The 21986-nt window shown below is 39.8% G+C and overlaps 2 protein-coding genes across 3 annotated transcripts in view; one reads left to right on the top strand and one right to left on the bottom strand.

Moving 5' to 3' along the window:
• Positions 1-1340: 1340 nt before the first annotated feature.
• Positions 1341-11385, bottom strand: bzw1a (basic leucine zipper and W2 domains 1a). Its single transcript, XM_022210425.2, has 12 exons — positions 11259-11385; positions 9212-9285; positions 8953-9129; positions 8698-8792; positions 8515-8580; positions 8007-8142; positions 7755-7864; positions 7407-7577; positions 6851-6997; positions 4504-4642; positions 3962-4084; positions 1341-2044 (listed from the first exon to the last, which is right to left on the bottom strand). Exons 2-12 carry the CDS (start codon positions 9273-9275, stop codon positions 2013-2015), a joined length of 1260 nt encoding a protein of 419 aa, XP_022066117.1. The 5' UTR covers positions 9276-9285; positions 11259-11385; the 3' UTR covers positions 1341-2012.
• Positions 11386-13220: 1835 nt separating this feature from the next.
• aox5 (aldehyde oxidase 5) overlaps positions 13221-21986 on the top strand; it is a 37267-nt gene continuing 28501 nt past the window's right edge. Inside the window, exons 1-8 of one of the 2 annotated variants that reach the window (XM_022210423.2) lie at positions 13221-13452; positions 14457-14514; positions 18241-18337; positions 19028-19136; positions 19202-19328; positions 20534-20595; positions 20717-20809; positions 20933-21013. In XM_022210423.2, the coding sequence (XP_022066115.2) occupies positions 13408-13452; positions 14457-14514; positions 18241-18337; positions 19028-19136; positions 19202-19328; positions 20534-20595; positions 20717-20809; positions 20933-21013 (672 nt within the window). In that variant the 5' untranslated portion in view covers positions 13221-13407. Of the gene's footprint in view, positions 13453-14456; positions 14515-18240; positions 18361-19027; positions 19137-19201; positions 19329-20533; positions 20596-20716; positions 20810-20932; positions 21014-21986 lie in introns of those variants that run through there. The other variant, XM_051942230.1, reaches the window with a different exon arrangement.

The following is a 21986-nucleotide window of genomic DNA, read 5'->3' as shown; positions in this document are numbered from 1 at the left end:
TTAAAAATTGGCCTCAGGAAGACTGAAAATGTGCCAGAATGACCACTAAAAGACAAAATTATCAGAATATGACAACAAATACTGACACAAATTGACCAAAATATAAAAACAAAAAGAAACAGAGACTGAAAATGTTGCAAATTGACCAAAATGTGCCAAAAACTGCGACAAAAACACATATTGACCAGCATGTTAGAAAAAAAAAAATGTCCCCAGTAAACACAAAAACACAATGGGACCAAAAGTTGGCCCCGAACGGATACAAAATGAGCAAAATTTTAAAAAACAAAACCAGACTAAACGACCAAAATGGCGCCAAAGTGAGACAAAAGGATCAGAACGAGACAGCAAAAAATAGCAGACACACAAAACTACCATAATGTGACTAAAAGTGGTTCTAAAATGACACAAAATGACAAAAAAAATGTACAAGAAGCACCACAAAAACAACAAAATATGGACAACTAACCGAAAAAATTAGCACAGTGAGAGACAAAATCACCAGAACGGACCAAGAAAATGACCACAGAGATGAAAAATAAGATAAAACTCTGGAATGTGTACAATAGTAGAAGCAAAACCAGCTTAAATCACATGGGTGGCTTCAGTTCTGGGCGTCTTATTCTTTGTGAAGGATACATCAGTGTCCACGGCTCCATTTTTATCAAGGATTTTACACAACAGAAAAAATAAAGGCTCAAAAACGAGGCTCACAGCCCTCAGTGCAACTCGCTCTTGTAAAACGTCGGTTTACACAAGTTTAACGCGACAATTTCAACAAACACGCACAAAACAAACTCAATAAATCAGGCAGAAGTACAGGAATTACTGCTACCCACCTGCACATCCTTGTAAAAATGAAACCGCAAATCATAATTACACGGTCTCCAACTTTTATTCTTCTGTAAATCTTAAGTGCTTCTGTGCAAACACTAATAATTATTTATTGCCGAGCAGTAAATATATAACTGCAGGTGCTGCAAGGGAAATAACATGATTCAAAGCCACACGATTAAAGGTGAAGTCACTCGTCACTTTAGTTTTGATTCATTTTCTTTGGGGCAGCAATGGGCTTCCATACACTTTCTGAAGATTTCCCTTTTCTTTTTAGACTACAAAAACATTTTTAAAGCCAATATTCTTACAATTTCTAAAGTACAGTATTTCATCCCTGCAGTTTATTTTCAGAGGACACAAGTTCTTACCTTCATGGCTTCTTTGATCAGGTGTTTAGAAGAGCTGTAATAAAACTTATTAGCACAAATGTTGCTGAAACACTGCAAATCAATGGCGGTTGTTTTTAAATAAAATAACCAATCATGGACAGACACCACAGTAAGAACCATTTCAATAATCTTTATTTCATAAAAAAGTCAAATCGGTTTGTATATCAGATTAAAGAAAGTAGAAACCAATAATAATCAGTTAGCTGGCGAGGGGGCGTGTCTTCTCACGGACTGACCAGATCGACCTCGACAGGCAGTACAGGTTTACCCAAAAGTCAAGAAAGAAGGCCAAGTTTAAGACTGGGCACGAGCCAAAACATGAGCGGGGCAAAAAGAGAAGAAAAAAAAAAGGTTACAAGGGGCAGGAGATGAGCAAACTTTGGCAAAAACATTTTATTTCTTGTCGTCGGCCTCGTGTCGCATGGCAGAAAGGTGAAGGTTTTCAGATTCTGATTCGTCGAGATCACATGGAATGTTTTCTTTCCCGATTACAGAAGGCATTACAACGATAATAATACCAAAAAAAATCATGATTAAAAAAATAGAGAGGGAGGATTCATCGTTTTCCACTTTAAGGACAGAGCCCTTGTTCGTGTTTTCCTGTCGTGTTTAAATAGCGTTTAAATGTTTTGGAGTGGTGGAAGGATGTCTGTGTGTGTTTGAGGATAAATAAGTAACAGGAGGTAGAAGAGAAAGAAGGGCAAAGACATTCTACTGCTCCTGCTGCTACTTGTAAAAAAAGAAAAGAAAAGAAAGAAAAAAGAAGCTCATCTGGCGATGGAGGTTCTAGTCCGCCTCCTCTTCCTCTGATTCTGACTCTGTGGAGAGACGACAAAAAGACAGTGAAGCAAAACAACTCAAGAGTTCATGTAGATCTGAAGACAGCAAATATTCACAAAAAAACAAACCTAAACTTGCAATTTCTTCTGTCATTTTCACGATTATTGAAGAGAAAAACAGCAACACAAGATCATGAATGGATCCATAAACTCTTAATTTTATCTCATAATAGTCAAAATGTTACTTGTGGTGGAAAGAATTCAAAGGGAAAACCTTCAAATCCTGACAATCCAACAGGAAAAAGGAAGATTTATACCTCTAGTTAAACAGTCTGATTCCTCAGTTCTTTACTGTGAAGAAAAGATTCAAGTTCGAGCAAAGTTTCAAGACTTTTGTGCTAAACTGAATCAGTATTGCTTTTTTAGTTGCACTCCATGATCTAACAGCTGTTCGGCCACAAAGTGGACTTTAATGATGCTTTGTTTAATTGTATTCCCTTATACATGTTAATTATACATAAATACATCTGTATTTTAACACAGAGATCACCGTCTTTGTACTGGACTGCTTTATACAAACAGCTGCTTATCAGTCAATCAGCAAAATAAATGCATTGATTCATGTGTTTCTCAGTGTTTAGGAGCGGTTGGCCGCCATTCGTTTGAATTTCGTTTTTCCTATTGTTGCAAACGCACCACCGCCGCATGTCTCCACCTTCACAGCAGAGTCCTGCACTGTGTCGGGTACACGCAAGTATGAAGATAAACTACAGAGAACTATCTTGTTTAGTATCTACTCTTTGATACGTCGGGTTAATACGACGTTAATTACTCGTGAGCACGGCTCGATGTCACGTCACGCATCCAGGCAGCAGCTCAGAGAGTCAGAGGAGTGTCGTGTTGGAAAACAGGGCGGCGTTTTATCATGGAAAAGTAATTAGCTAAAGATAATTTATACGTTTTACAAGTTAAATAAGACATTGGCAAAAGATTGATGTGCAGCTAGCGCTACGTAGCATATCGGCAGCTCCAGCTAATTGGGCTCCAATTAGCTCACGTGTCGCTAACATGAGTAAACCATTGATAGCATTAAGCTAATATCTCCATGCCATGATGTAACTGCTGACTGCATTTTCAGAAGAGCTTGTTCAATTTATTTTTACATTCAGGCTTTAAAAAGCTATTTTCACTTGGCCGTTCAACAAATAAGACGTAAAAGGAAAATCTGCAGTCAAGGGTCATTTGTTCACACGTCATGGCTCCCAGAGAGCCTGCTGCTGCTGACAAAAAGAAAAATCCTAGAGGAAACTGACTGCTTTCTGTTTCTCAAATCTGAGAATTCGCCGTTATTAGTTTTGCTCTTGGCTGGACGAAACCACAAAACCAGAGAACACTGCGTTTTTGCAGAAATTGTAAATGCTATTTTTCATTATTTGTTGATCAGTCAAATTCAAAACGATGCCAAGTTGCAGGCCTGGATGACTGCAAAGGTAGAATCCTGCATACAAATACAACCAATCAAACTCACAGCTCAACACTGGGCTAAAATTAATAAACAAACTAATTTCACATCTCACTGGAGCTCATAAATTAACATTAACTTACTTTGAATGACCTGTTCATGACTTTTTAAGCCAAAAATTAAAGACATGTCCCTGTTGCAGATTTAAAAATGTCATCATTTGCTTGTTTCTTTTGTCTGCTCGGATGTGAAACGAAACAAGACAATGAAATCCATCAATTTGGACTTTGCAAACCTGCAATTACCCAACCATTTTTGATACTTTATGGACTAAAAGACTTCCAATAGCTGACATGTGCCTTGTAAAACAGCCTTTATACACTTTGCTGACATACCTCAAGTGCAGGAGCAAAGTTCAGAGTTTTTCCTGTTGCCACAAATATCAAGCATAAGAAACATTTCCTGCCCGAGGCGGGAAGCGTCTCTTCTTTTACCTTCTTCTGCGTTCTTCAGCCACTCGACAAACTTTTTCATTTGCTCGAGGAACACGCTCTTCCCCTTGGCAAGGTGGGCTTCAGTGTACCACTTCAGTATGGCCTCTTCGCTCAACACATCCGCTGTCAGGAGGAAGAAAGGGCAGCGTCAGAGCTGTGCAGCAGCATTCAACACTAAACATTCACTCAAAGTGCCTGAAATGTGACTCTGTAAAGGTTCACTTAATGAAAAAAAAACGCTTTACTGATGCTTGGTGGGGAGAACTTTGAACTGTTTTCTCAGTTTTGAAACTATGTGCTGCAGCTCTTTAGGGAAATAAACGCGCCAATCAGACGCTGAAGCCAGACTGGTTGTTAAAAATGACACCAAGCATTAGAGCTACAACAGATTAAGGTCAAGGAAATGTGGAAAAATGACCTCGTGCTTCTCAGCGTTTAAAGTGAACCGACTTTCATAAACCTAAAACAAAACGAGACAGACTGTCAGTGGAGGGTTGATTTAAGGCGACTTAAGCAGCTGTGGACGCTCTGCGGACTCAGACCTTTGTAGAGGAGCACCACGATCTTCTGGAAGGCCTTCATGAAGTGGATGTTGTCGTAGCAGTACTCCTGGATCTTCAGCAGCAGGCTGAGCTCGGACTGACCCTGGGAGGTGAAGGCTTTCAGCAGAGGGCTGTATTGCTGCACAAACGACAACACAAGTTGGAAAATCTGTGCTCATCCGGTGATTAAAACTAGAATCCAGGTTTTCATTACAGCTTTAACCAACACCGTCCTCCTTTTATTGCCGTTTTTAGCACATTTTGACCCAGTGATCGTCATTAAAAGTCCAGATTTGTGCCTCTGGTTAACTAGCTTCTGTGGCTTTTTGAGTATTTTGATGTCAAAAGATTCAAGTTTGAGCAAAGTTTCAATATTTCTGTGCTAAACACACAATCAGTGTCGCTTTTATTAGATACACTCCATAATCACAACACAATTGTTCTGCCAGAAAGTGGATTTTTGTGATGCTCCGTTTAACTGTACACCCCAATACATGTTAATTACACATAAATACATGCATGTTTCAGCAGTGAGCTCACACTGTTCGTACTGGACTGCTTGTCGATCAATCGGCAAAATGAATCAATTTATTCTTTCGTTTCTCAAATGTGAGCATTTGCTGCTTACAGCTTTCAGCAGAAATGAGACGACAAGCTGGAATATCTGATTATCCAGCGATTTAGATTCATATTTACAGCAAAAATCGAGGTTTTAATTACAGCTTCAACCAACATCGTTCTACTTTTTTGCCATTTTTAACAGATTTTGACACAAAGACGATCATAACGAGTGCTAATTCTGGTTAAGCAACAAGACAAGCTTGCACAAGCTTCTGCACCGAGCTCGAATTCAAGCCTGAATGACAGGAACAACAGGCTGGCGTTTGTAGAAATAAAAACATTTAGGGCAATCCTGAACATCTGTCGTGCACTTGCTGGTATAAAAACCTCGTTTTACAAAATAAATCACCATAAAACTGCAAATCAGGCTGCATATACACAATTTAATGTCTTCTGGATGTTTGACAAGACTGAAACAAACATTTAGCATTTTAAAACACCGGCACCACTGATTCCTATAAACACTGCATTTCATAGCCCTGAGTAACACCCAGGCCTTAAACTCAAACATTTCCAGACTTGCCAGCTCCTGCAGTCACTGTGGAAAGCTCACATTTTGTTGCTCAATCTTTGCACACATGAGCAAACCTCATGCGCTGGTTGAGTAACTGATAGATGAGGTCATCTGAGTGTTTGACTTCACAGGGCTCCAGACTAACTTTTTTCTAGGAGCACAGTGGCCCCTAACTTAAAATTTTAGGAGCGGAAGCAGAAAATTTAGGGGCACACAGCAAAATCGACTTGCAAAGTAAATATTCACATTTCCTCTCATTTTCACTGTATTACTGATAAATACTTGCACAATAAAAGCAGAAACTATGTTTTCAATTCACATTTTATAGTGCAGCAGTTGACACAACACAAGAAAAGCACTCGGAGTGCAGTACTCCACCAAGGCTGCTCAGCTGATGTATAATTTCCGACGGATGAAATCTGTAACAAAAACTAGCTTGTGCTGAGTACAGGCATGTGTTATGCATGTGCACGTTATGTATTTATACTGAATCACGTGTAAATTACTCTTATAAAGGTCTGCTGATCAATTCATCACTTTTTGCAAGCCTTTGTTTTGCTACTGTTAAAATAACCGTTCTCTCCAGGCTTTTATTTTGAAGGCGTATTTTCAATGCTACGGGCTTTTACTTTGTAACCATTCCAGCGGCACAGGAAGTGTTTCTCTAAGAAGAGGTTTCTTGACATGACAAAGACGCGTAAAGATGAAAGAAAAAAAAAACGGTTCCACTGTTGCTGTCTAGCAAAGGATGTGTCTGAACTTAGAAGCAGCTGGAATGGAGACAAGAAAGGAGGGAAGGACAGGAAGGTGAATTTGTGTTCAAAATAAGGCTGAACGTAAATAAAGGCTTTGTGAAACATCAGGAGCTTCACCGTCATTCGCCCCCTGCTCTCACACACATGGGCCTTCTTCTTCTTTGGTGTTCGACTCCCTTTCTTCTTCTTCTTTTGGAGTTAATGTTGGTTGGCAAACGGCTCATTTACGCATTACTGTCTACCGGGCTGAAGTGTGGAGCAGACGTTTGTCAGTAACAAAAAACATTCAATAATAATTTTAAAAGAAATCGGCAAATTTACTGGTCGCACATGCGCGAGTAGATGAAAAATTCACTCGCTCAAATTTTGGTCGTAAAATGTGACCATTTAGTCGCAGTCTGGAGCCCTGTTTAACTCCATCAGAGACACTTAAACTCCTTCCAGGACTTTGTCGTACCTTCAAGTGTTTGATGGCTTGTTCGGTCACCAGCTCTTCCTTCTTGTTCCACTCCACGGAGCTCATCACGCTGGTCCAGATGATGCCGATCATGGCCTGCTCAGAGAGGTTGGCCTTTTTCATCTCCTCCCTGGTGAAGGCAATAATCTGAGAGACAAACACGGCAGAGTTCATGTTCTGAATCAGTCACTTAACATCACCGCAATCGTGTTGACTCAGTGAGTGCATTAGCCGCCTAGAGAACAAGCTTACAAAAGTGTTTCTGCTGATTTATATTCAGATTCACCACTCTGTGCCTTTGGCAATGTGCTCTTTGCTAGTCACAAATAAAAATTAGGCAACGTGGCAAAGAGGGAAGTGTTGATGAGCAGCACTAAAATCTGTAAGCAGACACAAACAGTGGTGACATTCAGACCACAACACTCTGAGCGGCTTCACCCACACATCATTTACAGCAGCTGTATAGTTTGTCACCCTAGAGCCGCCCGCCGTCGTACACAACATTATAAATAAACTCCGATGTAAATTTAGCTGAGAGGCTTCGCTGCCAACCCACCTCCCTCAGAGGGTCACCGCGGGACATCTGCTCCTGGAGCTCCTTCTGCAGCTCCTTGCGGGCGCCGATGGATTGCTGGTTGCGGGCGAAGTCGGACAGCTCCTTCAGCCCGGCGTCGGTGAAGTACTTAGAAAAATGCTCGCAGCTCCGTTTGTTGGCAGGAAAGAGTTCCTGTGAGGCACATAGTCACACTCAAATGGGCTGCAACAACTTCACAAATGTGTAAAGTGACAGATCACACATGAAAAGACGATTTCTTTACGATTCTCCGTCCAGTAAGAAGGTGTTGCACGCACAAATCTACACACGGTTCATGATGTTATCTGGGATTTCTAACAGCTGATTTACCATCAGCCTGTTGTCCATGCCCACTTTGCGGAGACTGGCAGCAACAGAGTTGATGTCCTTCTCGTTGATCCAGGACTTGAACAGCTTGACAGCAAAGGCTGCAGATACTCCTGAGAGAGACAAGAGGAGAAGTTTTGTTCACTGAATACAAAATCTGCAACAAGAACCAAAGCTTACACTTGCATCATCACAAACTCAGATGGGATGACGTAACGACAAAGCTTTGTCGGCCTTTACTGAAACAGTTCTCACCCTCTTTGACGAGGTTCTCGTTGTAGAGGCTGCTCAGGATGGAGGCTGATATGTTGCCGTTGGCCAGCAGGATGCCGGTCAGCATGGCTAGTTTGTTGCGCTCAGACTCAGTGAACCCCTTTAAAAACAGCAGCAACTGCAGAGAGAAAACAAATGAAGGTTTGTTGCAGAAGTAGCTCCTGTTTTACAACCAAGGAGAATAAATCTGCCTTGTAATATCCGATCACTGCTTCCTAGCAAAATAACCTGACATTTTAAAGACAAAATATGGTAAAAAATAAACAGCTGCAGCCCTGCTACCTGCTTCCCTGAAGTGTTTCAAGTCACAGTACAGCTATAAATCAGCAAATCAACAGATCCATCACCGATCAGCTCCTGTCACACTGTCAGAGCAATTCACTGCATATTGAGATGACATCACAGAGACACATCCAACCAGCTCAACAGGTTGTTCAACCAGTTTAAACAAATAAACATCTGTTCAGGACCTGGCTGTAAAAACGCTCACCTTTTTGATCTCCTCTTCGAAACCCTTCTCCAGGTACTTGTAACGCCTGATCAGCTTGTTAAAAACCTGTTTTTGGGTGACAAACAGATTCACAAGGAATGCCCTGTCAGCGTCATGTGGTTATTTTACACGTTTTTGTACATAACACGTGGCTATTAATGGGTATAAACGGCGGCTTTCTACCTGAGCATATGCTTGCATTGTCTCCAGGTCTTCTTGTGCCGTGAAGAGGCAGAACTCGGTGCGGGTCATGTCGTCAGATAGAGTCCCGCCTGGGGCTGGAACAGAGAAAAAAAATATCATTTAGATTCGAAAAGTGACTCTGTGATTTAATAGTGCACTTATATGAAGATATTCTGCATTTCTTCATCAAAACATCCACAAAGACTCATTAGTGAAACTGCATCTTGTGGTGTAACAAACACAGTGGGAACTTACCCAGCATGCCGCCGGCCACCAGGATGTCAAAGAGTGTCTCTGCATACCGGCGGTAGTCGAGCTTGGCGCCGGAGGCATCAAGGAACTTTGCGACCGCTTCCAAATCAGTGCCAGTTTGATTCAAGCCTTGTACGATACTTTCTTGAAACTGAGTAGGGTCAAATCTCTCCTTTTCATCTGTGTGAAGAGGATGCACATGTTCAGATTCAGAATATCGCAAAAAGGGTAAGGCCTGGGCATGCAGAGCAGAAACACTGACCTCTTTTCCTCGTTTTGAAACGCTGGCCGGTTAGCGTTGGCTTTTGCTGCTTTTGATTATTCATAAAAGACACCCTGAAAAGGACAAAACGTAGACAGTCCTTGTTTACACAAGTCGCTCAGACGACAAGTTCAAACACAAGTGAACAGCACACAGTGTTCCCTTTAATTATGTTTTGTAATGCCAGTGTCTGGGTGTAACTTGGGAAGTGAATCTCATGCGTTCACGCTGTAAATCACTTCAGGATAACCCACTTCTTACAATTAAGCTTAAAGCCTGTAAGTAAACAAGTGCGTCTGGTCATCTGAAAGAAAGCTGGTGATGCTGACAAAAAATGACCATGAAAAGACCACAACCACCGTCTGCACAGAGCACTATTGTTAAACTAACCACAGCATTACACAGGGTGAAATGTTCCATCACTACGTGGGTTTGAGGGAGAACAAACTGTACTTGAAGGCACATTCAGCAACGTTTGCAAATGACACTTTCTCGCTGCATTATGAGTTTACCGAGCCTTCACTTCAAAGTTAAACTATACATTCCCAAACGGTGCAGACAAAACACATTGACACAGGAGGCCAGAACGTACATATACTTTTAAAAACTAGCGCTGATTGCCCTTTTGTGGCATTGGTATGAAATCAAAACACCGTTTCCCACCACCCATCCTGCTCATTAAGCACACCAAGATTGAAATTATTTTCATGTTGCACAACATATAATTTCAGCATATATTTACGACATGCACATGCAATACAGTAAGCCATTAACTCAAACTTTTTTGCTGCCAAAAGAACACAAAATTGTGCATGATTCTTAGTTTTCATGACTTTTACGAAAGAAGTTTGGCTGAAAGAACATAATGCCAACTGGTTTAAAGATTTTTCAAGAGGTTTTTAAACTTTATTTACAAGACACAGGATGATGGTGAGTAAAAACGGGTATGTTTGTGGCAGTGTCTTTCACAACTGATTTGTCTAATCATTTAAATTCAGCATCACAACGCTCTCAGAGAGTCCAAGGCCAGATCAGAATGTCATCCAAAGTTGAAAATCATTTTGGAAGTCTTTTTAATGTTGATATATTTCCCTACAAAATTAGAATTAGCCTACAATCAGTCGGAAAAATTAAGGTATTTATGAAAATCTCAATATATATTTGGCAGAAAAACAGAATCTTAATGTCGGTTTTATCCAATATCCTGCAGTTATTGTTTCTGTGAAAATAAAGTCGCACTGTGGCATTACATGCCCAAATACCTTATTTATAGGATTATCAAATCCCGTAACAAAACCAGATCTACAATTACACTGACTTAATCTAATGTCAACTACAGCAGAACTGTGTAACTAATTTTATTAAAAACAACATGTACGGCAGGGTCAAACTACAGGTAAGCGTTTTCATAAAACCAACACGAAAGGTGGAGATGACTAACCAGACAAAAGACAATCCGTGGAGGTACAATGGAGCTGGTGGGTGTTGGGTGGTAAAATAATCAGCTGTTGTAGTTTCAGACTTTAGTCGGAGCGAACAAGAGTAGCAAAGAATCAGGAAATCTGTAGGTAAATATTTCCTGGAATAGCGATCTGCTCGGTTTAAGTAGATGATCTTCTAAACTACACCTGGCTAAATGTGGATTAGCCCTGGCTAACTCCGGCCCTCGCCATGCGCCGAGCCAGCGCTGGCTAGCCAGGCCCGCTAGCTAGCTATCCACGTTAGATTAACTACTAAACATCAGCCCACACGCGTAAAAACAAACCTAAGAGCTAATCTGCCCTCAAACACAACCTGTTGTCGAAATGTCACCTCAAACCCCGTGATAACATCAGCAGTCTCGAAGTCTACGAACTATAAAGATGCTAATGCTAAACTAGCTCGCCGAACTGGAAGAAACCATAATTCGCCCTCCAGCGGCGCCCATGATGGCAACATTCCCGGCTCAAAAACGACATTTTACACCCGCTAACCGGACAAAGCGCCATCTCCAGACGAAGGATAAAGCGCTAGTGAACACAGAGAATGCGGGAAAACGGGTACTCACCGAAATTAATGCAGATAAAAAACGGTTGTGAACCAGGGGAATTGAAGCAAGTGTCGAATCTCTCAGCGGCCCAAACAAAAAGACCTTCCCGTCAGGACTTCCGCAGGCTCCGCCCGCTGCGCATGCGCAAATTTGTAGGGGATTTCCGTTGAACAAAAAAGGAAAATAAATTGCATTTTTATTTTTTTTTAAATTTATTTAAAAAAAAAAAAAGCTCCTACGACTGATGTGTATTTTTAGTGTATATCTCATTCAGTATTTTGCAAATATACTCATATTTATTTATTCAGGCAATTCAATACCTGCAATAAATAAATCTAACAAAAATATTAAAATTGGTTATTTATCGATCAGGCAGATTTGCATAATGGTCCTAACCTAAATGTGCAACTTGCTGTCTATTAAATTTGTATTTCATATGATATTGTAGGTGCACTACATAAAAAGCTGCCATTTGACTATGAAGGTTTTTATTGCTTAAATTATTGTACATGTTGGATTTTTGCATCTTTGAATCCTTTTTTAACTTTATTTTATTTGTTATGTTTCCTTGGAGGTATCTTTCTTTTTCATTGTCTATCATAGCATATTGTAAATCCTTGTTTTATAAGTCTATATGAAGTCAGTAGTATGAATAAATGCAATTTGATTTATATTGTCAGTGTTTTTAATGCACTGAGACAGTTGGTCAGAATGGAGCAGATTGTTGGGGTGATGGATTTGGTTGAGATGTAGAGCTGTATATTGCCAGCGTAGCAGTGGAAATGGAGGCCATGTTTACGGATGATATTACCAAGAGGGAGGATTTCGAGGATGAACAGGAGGGGGCTTAACAATGAACCCTGGAGGACGCCTTCCAGCAGAGGAGTGACGGAGGAGATGCAGTTATTGATGCTGAAGAAATGTTGCCTGTTTGAGAGATATGACCTGAGACAGGAGAAAGCAGTACCGGTGATGTTGGGGAGTGACTCCAGGTGAGAGAGGAGGGGTTGGTTGATGGTGTCGAATGCTGCATTGACGTCGAGCATGATGAGGATGTTGAGGAGGCCAGCGTCTACAGAAAGGGGGATGTCATTGGTAACTTTAAGAAGGGCTGTTTCATTGCTGTGTTTTGAGGTGAATCCAGATTGAAATGGTTCAAACAGGGCATTGGAGGTGAGGTGGGTTCTGATTTGGGCAGCTATGACACGTTCTAGGATTTATGCCAGAAAAGGGAATTTGGAAATGGGACGGAAGTTATTCATGATGTCAGGGTTGAGTCCAGGTTTTTTAAAGATGGGGGTAACAGGCAGTTTGAGGGGTTCTGGTACTGATCCACAGCTGAGGGATGAATTAATGATTGTAGTCATGAGAAGAGAGATAGAAGGCAGACAGGCCTCTATGAGACCGGATTGGGATCAAGAATGCAGATAGAGCTGCACATTCTTGCTGTAGATTATGAGAGCTCTGTGGGAGATAATGGAGAGAAATGATTGGGTCAAGGAGGGGGGAGATGGGTGTGGGCATGAAAAACAAAGTTTGCCCAAGACACAGCAAAGCAGGCCAGTGAACTGATACAGTCAGTTAAGGTTCAGGAAGTAGCGGCTGGCCTAAAATTTACACACACAGAATACATGAAAATATATTTTCTTACACACATATGTGATGATTTATCTGTAGAAATTATTTGATCACACATTTTTTTGCTTTTCATAGTCATTCCCAACAGCCATAATGAACAATGATTCAATGCATCAGGCATGTGGTTCAGATACAGCTGCCTGTGATTACACACTTGACCAGTAGGTGGTTTCGTGTGCTCAAATGAACCCAATTGGCTCAAGTGGTTCAATGCCTCATGAGGCTTCATTTCACCATCACTAGGTTGTCAACTGGTCCAGATCGCATGGGGAAGAAGACATCAGGGAACCCTACAGTCTTGCCCCCATACTGCTTTGGAGGCTGGCAGATATGAGGAAGTTGAAGGGCGCGGAAAAAGCAACCATTTTACTGGCTGGAATGCAAATGGACTGATGGGGCGTGGAGGTCAGGTGAAAGCACACTTTCTCAATACATTCAATACAATATCCTTTGGCTATCGCCACACATGAAACGATCAGTACTTCAAGAAGCGGCAGCCTAAAGCGGACATTTAACTCTGATCTGCATCATGTCTTCACCGAGTGAGCTGATTTTCTTCATCAATGGGAGAAAGGTGAGCACATTCATCATTTACCACCCATAAATTTCACTCTAAAAACATATTTAAGCTTCTGATATCATGTAAAACTAGAAAAGTGGTTCATTTTATGAGTAGCAAAGCAATTCATTGAGAAATAGGATACTGTTGTTAAAATGTCATGGTGGTACTGACATTTAAACAATTATGAAAGTGAAAAATGACAGCAATGAAGGTCCCAGACATGAATTTTGTTTGTTACACATAATGACAACAGCTATAAATATTGTAAAAATGAGGATATCAAGCATAAGTAATATTTAGATGAGGGGAAACATGGTTTAAGCTGAAAAAAATGGTGACATTTGCTTGATGAAATTGCCTGTCAAAGTCCTTATATCTATATACGTGAACAATTAAGCAGGAATAGAAGAATGAAAAAATTCTTTAAACCAGCTGTAGTCGACAAAAAACTTGTACCTGATGTGACTTTTATGGCTCTTTATGGTGTTTTTCACTCTTAAGATGGACTTTGTTACAGGGGCTCTTAAGACAAAATCATAATTTGCAGTAACTCATAGAAATAAAGCAGTCGTGCAGTATTTTGAGAAATATTTTACTCATTGTCACTGGAGCCAGGAGGTCGTTAGCTTACGTTAGCATACAAGCTGTGACCATCGAAAATATTTTCCTTTTTACATTCCTGTCTGGGTGCAGTTTAAACAAAGCAGATTTTAATCAAAGCAATTTTATAGATATCATAAACACCAGTAGTCATCATTAGTTGCTGACTGTTACTTTATGTTTTAGTAAAGACTTGAAATAAAATGCCCTTAAATATGTGCGTAAACAGCATGAAGTCACCTGATGGAGGGATGACACAGTCAGATCTTTTGTTTAATGATTCCTGATGTTGTTTAACAAGACAAGAAAATATAGAGCACTTTGATTCACACATTTGTTGAATTCATTGGTAGTCGATTTAAAGTTTTGTTGCCATTTTTTTTATTACACATTTCTTTGCTTCTCTTTCCTTTCAGGTTGTTGAGAGGAACGCTGATCCAGAGCAGATGCTGCTCAGTTTTCTGAGGAGAAGAGGTCGGTTTTAATCTAATCCTCTCTCTCTCTGCTGTAAACTCACTGCAGATTTGTTTCTGATTGAAACGGATATGTTGAGGAAAATCACCTGATTAACACTATGAACAAATCTATGAGAATGAGAAGAACTTTATTGTCATTGCAAACTTTCATATACAATGAAATTTAATTTGAGCTGCCGCACCCAGAGCACGCTACCTATCTTTAGGAAAAGGAAAAAAAAAACCCAAAGACATTTGGGATCGGGGTAGGGATAGCATGGGGTAAAAAGAAAAAAAAGGTTGTTATACCAAATGTTCGCGAGGGTGGAAGCGCGATAACACAGCAGGTTGCTATGGAGACGTCCTCGGATTGACCGGTCCAAAAGTCAACAGGTGTCCTTGGGGAAGTGGAACGATAGCAAACAAAGTTTGCTATCATTCCAGGGTGTTCCAGAATGTAATCAGTATGGTTCTTGTTTAGGCGGGGGAGAGGAGCAATTTCGCCTTCCCCCTAGCTCAGGGGTCGGCAAACTTTAACACTCAAAGAGCCATTTCGACCCGTTTCCCACAGAAAATACCGGGAGCTGCAAAATCCTTTTGGCATTTAAAATGAAAACAACACTGCATACATCGCTTTTTTACCTCTATGCTCTTGTTACTCAGTCGTGATTAATTAATTACAAAGCCTTTAATTAGATAGATTCATTTTTTTAAATTACGTCCTTCCACTAATATTTATCTTACTTGGTTAATGTCATTTTTGCTCCTGGACCTCATATGTTACGTAATGTTAGCTGGAAATCAATAATTTGCAAATATCTATTTAACTTGTAAAATCTATTTATCTTAAGCTAATAACTTTTCTCCGGTAAGTCGCTGCCATATTTTCCAAGACGACACTCCTCTGACTCTCTGACCTGCTGCCTGGATGCTGGACGTGACATCGAGCCGTGCTCTCACAAGTAACGTCGTATTAACCTGACGTATCAAAGAGTAGATACTGAGCAAGACAATTATCCGTAGTTTACCATAGTACTCACGAGTACCTGACACAATGCAGGACTCTGCTGTGAAGGCGGAGACGTGCGGCGGTGGTGTATTTGTGACAATAACAAAGAAAGAAATTTGAAGGAGCGACGGCTAGGATTTAGGAATGGTGGCCCACCGCTGCTGAATGAATGTAGAGCAAACACTGGGATCCGAAGATCAACAGGACTCCAAATGAATACACGCAGGCCAGCGAGTGTCGGAGATTGACGGCTGGGACGCGTATTTTGACAGACGAAAATTTAAAACGTTTCATTTTGATGTTACAAGATCACCGTAATCTTCAAATTTAGAATTAAATTTTTAAGAATTACCAATCTAAAATAAAATAAATTTTGCCGACCCCTGCCCTAGCTGCTCTCAACTTTTTTAGACCTCAGCTGTGGCGATCCTCACCTTGATGGCATCCACTTTGCACCTCAAATCAACAGTCAGGATGCCATATATTATTCAGTCATCTGTGATGCTACACAGGACATTTCTCATACTGAGCGAAATGTTGTGCTGCTACAATATGTGAAATATGACAAAGAAACAGACGACTGGGAAATTACTGAAAGGTTCCTTGAATTCAAGGATTTTCATAAAAAGACAGGGAGTGAGATAGCAGAGATGATTGATAATGTTCTTCATGACCATGGGATAGACATCAGCGATTGCAGAGGACAGGGATACGACAACAGGGCTAACATGTCAGGGAAAATCAAGGGAGTCCAAGCTCAAATACTGAAGAAAAATAATCTGGCTACTTATTCTCCTTGTGCCTCCCACACATTAAATCTTGTTGGTGTGCATGCTGCAGAGTCAAGCCCAGAGGTATCGTCATTTTTTGGCTGCATTAATCGCTTGTACACATTTGTAAGTGCCAGCCCAGAGCGATGGGCCATCTTCAAAGAGCAAACAGGTTGCTCATTGCATTACCTATCTGATACCCATTGGAGGGCAAGAATTGAGGCTGTTAAACCTGTTGCAAAACACCTACCATCTGTCATCAAAGCCCTTGATAGCATACTTATGACATGCAGTCTCACGAGTGAAGCAAGATCAGAGGCTAATGGTCTGAGAAAATACTTTATGTCATTTGATGGTATTGTTCTTCTCACTGTCTGGCTGAAAGTACTCCAAAGTATTGACAACAGGAATGCTATTCTCCAGTCAGGAAAGATCTCACTTGACATAAAGGCAGCCAATATCAGAGCCTTGACAGAAGAGATGCAGTCTCTAAGAGATATGTGGGAGTCTCTCCTAGCTGAGGCAAAGCTGATAGCTGGCCAAATGAATGTTGCACGTCAGTTAAGTAAGGAGTGCAGCCGCCAGAAGAAAAGGCGAAGATTCCATGATGAAACCTCTGAAGAGGAGAGGTCTCAGGAGAGTGCAGAAACTGTGTTTCGGAACACTGTGTTTTTTTACTGTTATGGACAGTATCATAAGTGACTTGGGAACTAGGTTCCAGACCACAGCAAATATTGTAAATGAATTTTCTGCTGTTCTGAAAGTTGAGCAGATTAGTGAGGACAAAATCTCTTCTCTGTGCCAACAATTGATCACAAAGTATTCTGGTGATCTTACACCTGATTTTGAAAATGAAGTAAGACACCTTAACAGTGTATACGCTTCCAATTTCCTCCCAAACTTATCCCCTCTTGAACTCCTGAATACTAGTTGTAAGCTGCAGCTCAAAGCATCTTTGGAGAAGTGTGTATTGCTTTGCGTATATTTTGCACACTGCCAGTTAGTGTTGCAGGTGGTGAGAGAGCTTCCAGCAAGCTAAAAATGATTTTAAAAAAAACTACTTTAGGTCCAAAATGTCACAGGAAAGGCTCTGCAGTCTTGCCATGCTGTGCATTGAAAGTCAGTTGGCTAGAAAGCTAGACTTCAAAGACCTGATCAATGATTTCACTACTGAGAAGGCTCGGCGTTGGGCTCTTGGTTAGAAAGGTTGAGCAAGGGCCAGTCGTAAATATGTATTGTAAATATGTGTGCAAGAGGAAGCTTGGCTGAGCAAGGTTGTATCTGGCCTGTTATGTTTTTTCTTTATGAATGGACCTACTTTGTTTACTTAGTTTAACATCTCCAGATGATTTTATTATTGTGCTTGTTGTATGATTCTCTAGATGGTGATGAGAAATCATAAAAGGCAGTTGGCTTTTTGTATTTTATTTATTTATTTATTCTATTTTTTATTTTATCTGTTTCTTCACAGTTGATAATTGCAATTTATTTAATGGAAGAGGTTATTTTATGTTCAAGTTTTGTATTATTCAGGTATGTAATTTAATTTAGGGAAATGTTATGCTGAAGAATGAGAATCAATCTTGCAGTAAATAAATGAAACATTGTATTCAGAGTGTTCAATGCTTCCCCTACCAAGTAACTGTCACATTGTCCTTTTCACAAATATGGGAAATAATAGTCAAAAATATCATTAAAATGCACAGTTTTATGTAAACAGCACAAAATATTTTCGCCGGCCTTATGTCCGGTGCTACAGGGCCCCAAACTCCCTGGTGGCTCCCCTGCCCCTAGACCTGTGCTCTTTGTGGTGATAATCTTGTCAATCGCGTTGAGAGACCAGCTAATCAATTCCATGATCGGTGTTTCGAAAGGGTGTTGTTTTGAGTGTAATTCATACTACAACATGAAGAAGCTGAGAAAGCTTGCTTGTACTGGATGAACTCTGACCTCATTTCTTCTCCAGTTGGTCTGACAGGGACTAAGTACGGCTGTGGAGGTGGAGGTTGTGGCTCTTGCACTGTCATGGTGTCCAGATACGACCGCAACCACGAGAGAGTCGTGTATCCTTTAGCACCAACAAGAGGTACTGTCATCAACAAAAGTTTACATACACTTGTAAAGTCAAGTTTCCACTGACTCCTATAACTCTTTAACCCCACAACCCAAGCTACTGTCAAGCATGGTGGTGGCAGTATCATTTTATGGGGCTGTTTTGGTGGAATTGGTGCTTTACACAAAGTACATCCTCCATAATAAAGATGGAGGATGAACTCCACATTCTTCAGGTAAACCTTCAATTGGTCGTGGACGCAGTTATGTTTTTCCTGCACTGATTACGTCACGAGGAGTGGCCAATGATACAACCAGAAGCTAATGGACAGCTCCCAAAGGCGTCAAGTTGAGGACAATATGGCCAAAGGACGTTTAACCAAATGCCAGAATGACTGTATGTATATTTTGAAACGGCAGATTTTGTCATATTTCCAGAAGACCTTTTACAAAATCAAGAGAAGAACCAATATGCATGATATTTTTTTTTGTTTGTTGGCTCAGTTTTTCTAGCAAAGACTCATGTATTCCAATGATTTCAATAAAGAAATTTCCGAGTTATAGGAGGCTTTGGAAACTCAAGACTGTCATGATACGTGGTCTTCACAAATGTATAGAAACTTATGTTCATGACAGGACAGATTTTAGCAACACCGTTGGGTTTAAACTTGGGTTATTTCCATGACTTTTGAACCATTCAGACACTACGCCGTCAATGCCTGCCTGCAGCCAATTGTCGCCCTGCACGGAGCGGCTGTGGTGACGGTCGAAGGCGTCGGCAGCACCGACACCAAACTCCACCCCGTGCAGGTAACCCGCCAGTGGACGTCAAAATTGAAAAGCTGCTGGATGTTTCTGACTCTGCTGTCTTTCAGGAGCGAATAGCGAAGGCTCACGGATCGCAGTGTGGCTTCTGCACTCCGGGGATGGTGATGTCCATGTACGCTCTGCTGAGGAACAAACCTCAACCAACCATGGAGGACATCAGGGAGGCTCTGGGAGGTAGGAAAGAAGCCAACAGCTCAAGATCAGCATGAATGAAGAATGGGTTTTTTTTGGTCCAAAGGGTAAATTGTGGGTAAAAATGCAAGAATAAAATCACCATCAGGAGGGATGCAACAAAACTAAATACATTGTGGTACTTATTTTATTAAAATTATTTATTTTTACAGAAGAAGTACCATAGTGTTTACTGATCTGGATTTTTTTTTTTTCACAATTTCTGTCAAAAGTTACGTACAAATTAAGACATTAAATACAATTTGAGCCCATAAAATATAAGCGACTGAATTACAATCCGTTAAATTTTTATGTGTAATAGTAATATTTACAGGGGCTATATCTCTGCATTGATTTTTTTTTAGTGAAGCAATATTTATAATGCAGTACTTTTAATTTTTGCATTTTGATAGAGATGCTTACATTTTCTGTAAACCAATAAATGAGGTTCTTGCAGTTACTGTATAGTTGCCCTGAGGTGCCAAACACAACAACATAACAGCAAACACAGTAACGCTTTAGAAAACAAAACGCCATGTCAGTGAGTGCAACAATTTAGAAAACACATCCACATATTAGAAAACACATTGACAACACTAAAAACATGACAACAACAAAAACAGAACATTTCACAAAACATAGTAAAAAAGAAAACACAGACATTTCGCAAAAGAACAGAAACTCAACAACAGTTCAGAAAATGCAACAACAATGACATAATTACTGTGTGTTTTGCACCTCAGGGCCTCCATATTTCGTCTGCATTTTCTGCAAATATTTAGTGGTTATTGTTTGTGAAATTCTTACTTTTTTAATATTTTTTGTGAAATATTGCATCAATAATCACTCTTATGTCTTCAAGCGCAATTTCCTTTAGTACAATCACAGCCATAATACTAAACAAATCCTAAAAAATCCACTGAAAATTGATTGGTTCCATAAAAATAAGAAGTTTTGAGTATCGGGTCATTTTGGTAGAATTCAGTTTCATTGTTTTTTCTTGTAAACAACAAACAAAAAATATATCATTTGCATTTGTCTGTATCTGTCTAATGGAGCTACACATTGTGAAACAAAGATTTTTTCCACAAGTATTTTATGATAATATTTCAGATTGTGTACAAATTCAATTAACAGGTAACTGTGTATTTACATTTTTTTTTTTTAGTCCTTTGAGACTAACTGAAGACATTTGTTTTATTTTGAAGGGAATCTCTGTCGCTGCACGGGCTACAGACCAATAATTGACGGATTTAAGACTTTTTGCGAGGTAGGTGTTGAGTCGACTTGTGCATGAATTTAACATTTATCCATATGAAGCCTAAGATATCCCAATCCTGAATTTTTACATGAGGTAATGTAATATTAAATGCTGAAATCAATACCTTCAGAAGTCATCTGGTTGCTGCCAAAATGGAAGAGAAGAAGGAAGATGCTGTATGGAGAGAAAAGGCAGTAAAATGAACCACAGCGAAGAAAATGATGTGAGACTCATCAGTCACACACAATATAATCAATATCTAAAGTCTGGTTAAGCAGGTAAACTGTCAATGATGATGAGGAACAAACATTTAGCAAATATTTTCCATGTTTGCTTCCTTCGTCAGATCTGCCACAAGCTTTTTCCGATGGACGATTTTTTACCCCTGGACCCTTCTCAGGATCTCATCTTCCCTCCTGAGCTGATGGTAACCAAAGTATATAATCACACAAAAACTATGTGCAATGACTGTAAGAGAACTTAATCAAGTATATTTAACCCTATAGAGCCCAGCAAAGTGCAGGCACTACGACTGCATATTCATTTTTGATTAGCGGTAGATTTGAAACCAGATAAAATAGATCCATCATTCTTCTAGCATCTAAAATCTGGGGAGTTATGCTAATATTTCACACATTCACCAGGTCTCAGATCGCTTTTTTGTTGCAGTGGTGGGTTTGTAAAAATACACAATAAAGTGCACATAACAAAAATCTTTATAAACACTAAACATTTTTTAGGTTCATTGTATTTTTAAGCAACTTATTGCAGCAGTTAAGGCATAAGTTAATTCATATGATTAAAACTTGGAATATAAGGGTTACATTGATTTAAATTCGGGATAGACCGATATGGATTTTTTTAGGGCCAATACCAATTTTTTTTCCATCACCCTTAGCCGATGGCCGATTTTCTTGAGCCGATTTTTGGGGCCGATACTGCTTTGCTCTTTCAATTTAAATTTAAAAAAATGACACAATGATAACAAATACTCCAGGTCTCAAGTTTAAAATAAGAAACATATATTGAACAGTAAAAAAATATTCAACAGCTTTGTTCAACTTTACCACACGTACTTTCAAATGAACAAAAAGTGTTTGGTGCTTTTAATTATTCAAGTAATGTCTATGAAATAAAATTATTTTAACTTAAGCATAAATAAAACAACAACTACTGTACACAGTAGGATTCAGCTTTGTTCAACTTTACCACACGTACTTTCAAATGAACAAAAGTGTTTGGTGCTTTTAATTATTCAAGTACTGTCTATAAAATAAAATAAAACAAATATTTAGGCATCATTAAAACAATTCATGCCAGGGAAAAATAAATCGGCGAACCCACGCACGTATCGGCCAATGCTGATACAAGTAAAAAACTCAAATATCGGCCCGATATAT

Source organism: Acanthochromis polyacanthus, chromosome 22, assembly GCF_021347895.1.
Source record: "Acanthochromis polyacanthus isolate Apoly-LR-REF ecotype Palm Island chromosome 22, KAUST_Apoly_ChrSc, whole genome shotgun sequence".
Lineage (NCBI taxonomy): Eukaryota > Metazoa > Chordata > Actinopteri > Pomacentridae > Acanthochromis > Acanthochromis polyacanthus.
This window is presented reverse-complemented; position numbering and strand designations above follow the sequence as displayed.

Excerpts from the sequence above, each read along its gene's own strand:
- bzw1a (XM_022210425.2), bottom strand. The coding sequence starts at position 9,275 with ATGAATAATCAAAAGCAGCAAAAGCCAACGCTAACCGGCCAGCGTTTC. Across the intron at positions 8,143-8,514 it reads TCGAAGAGGAGATCAAAAAG|TTGCTGCTGTTTTTAAAGGG; the intron begins GTGAGCGTTTTT and ends TTCTCTCTGCAG. Across the intron at positions 2,045-3,961 it reads GCTGAAGAACGCAGAAGAAG|AGTCAGAATCAGAGGAAGAG; the intron begins GTAAAAGAAGAG and ends GTCTCTCCACAG.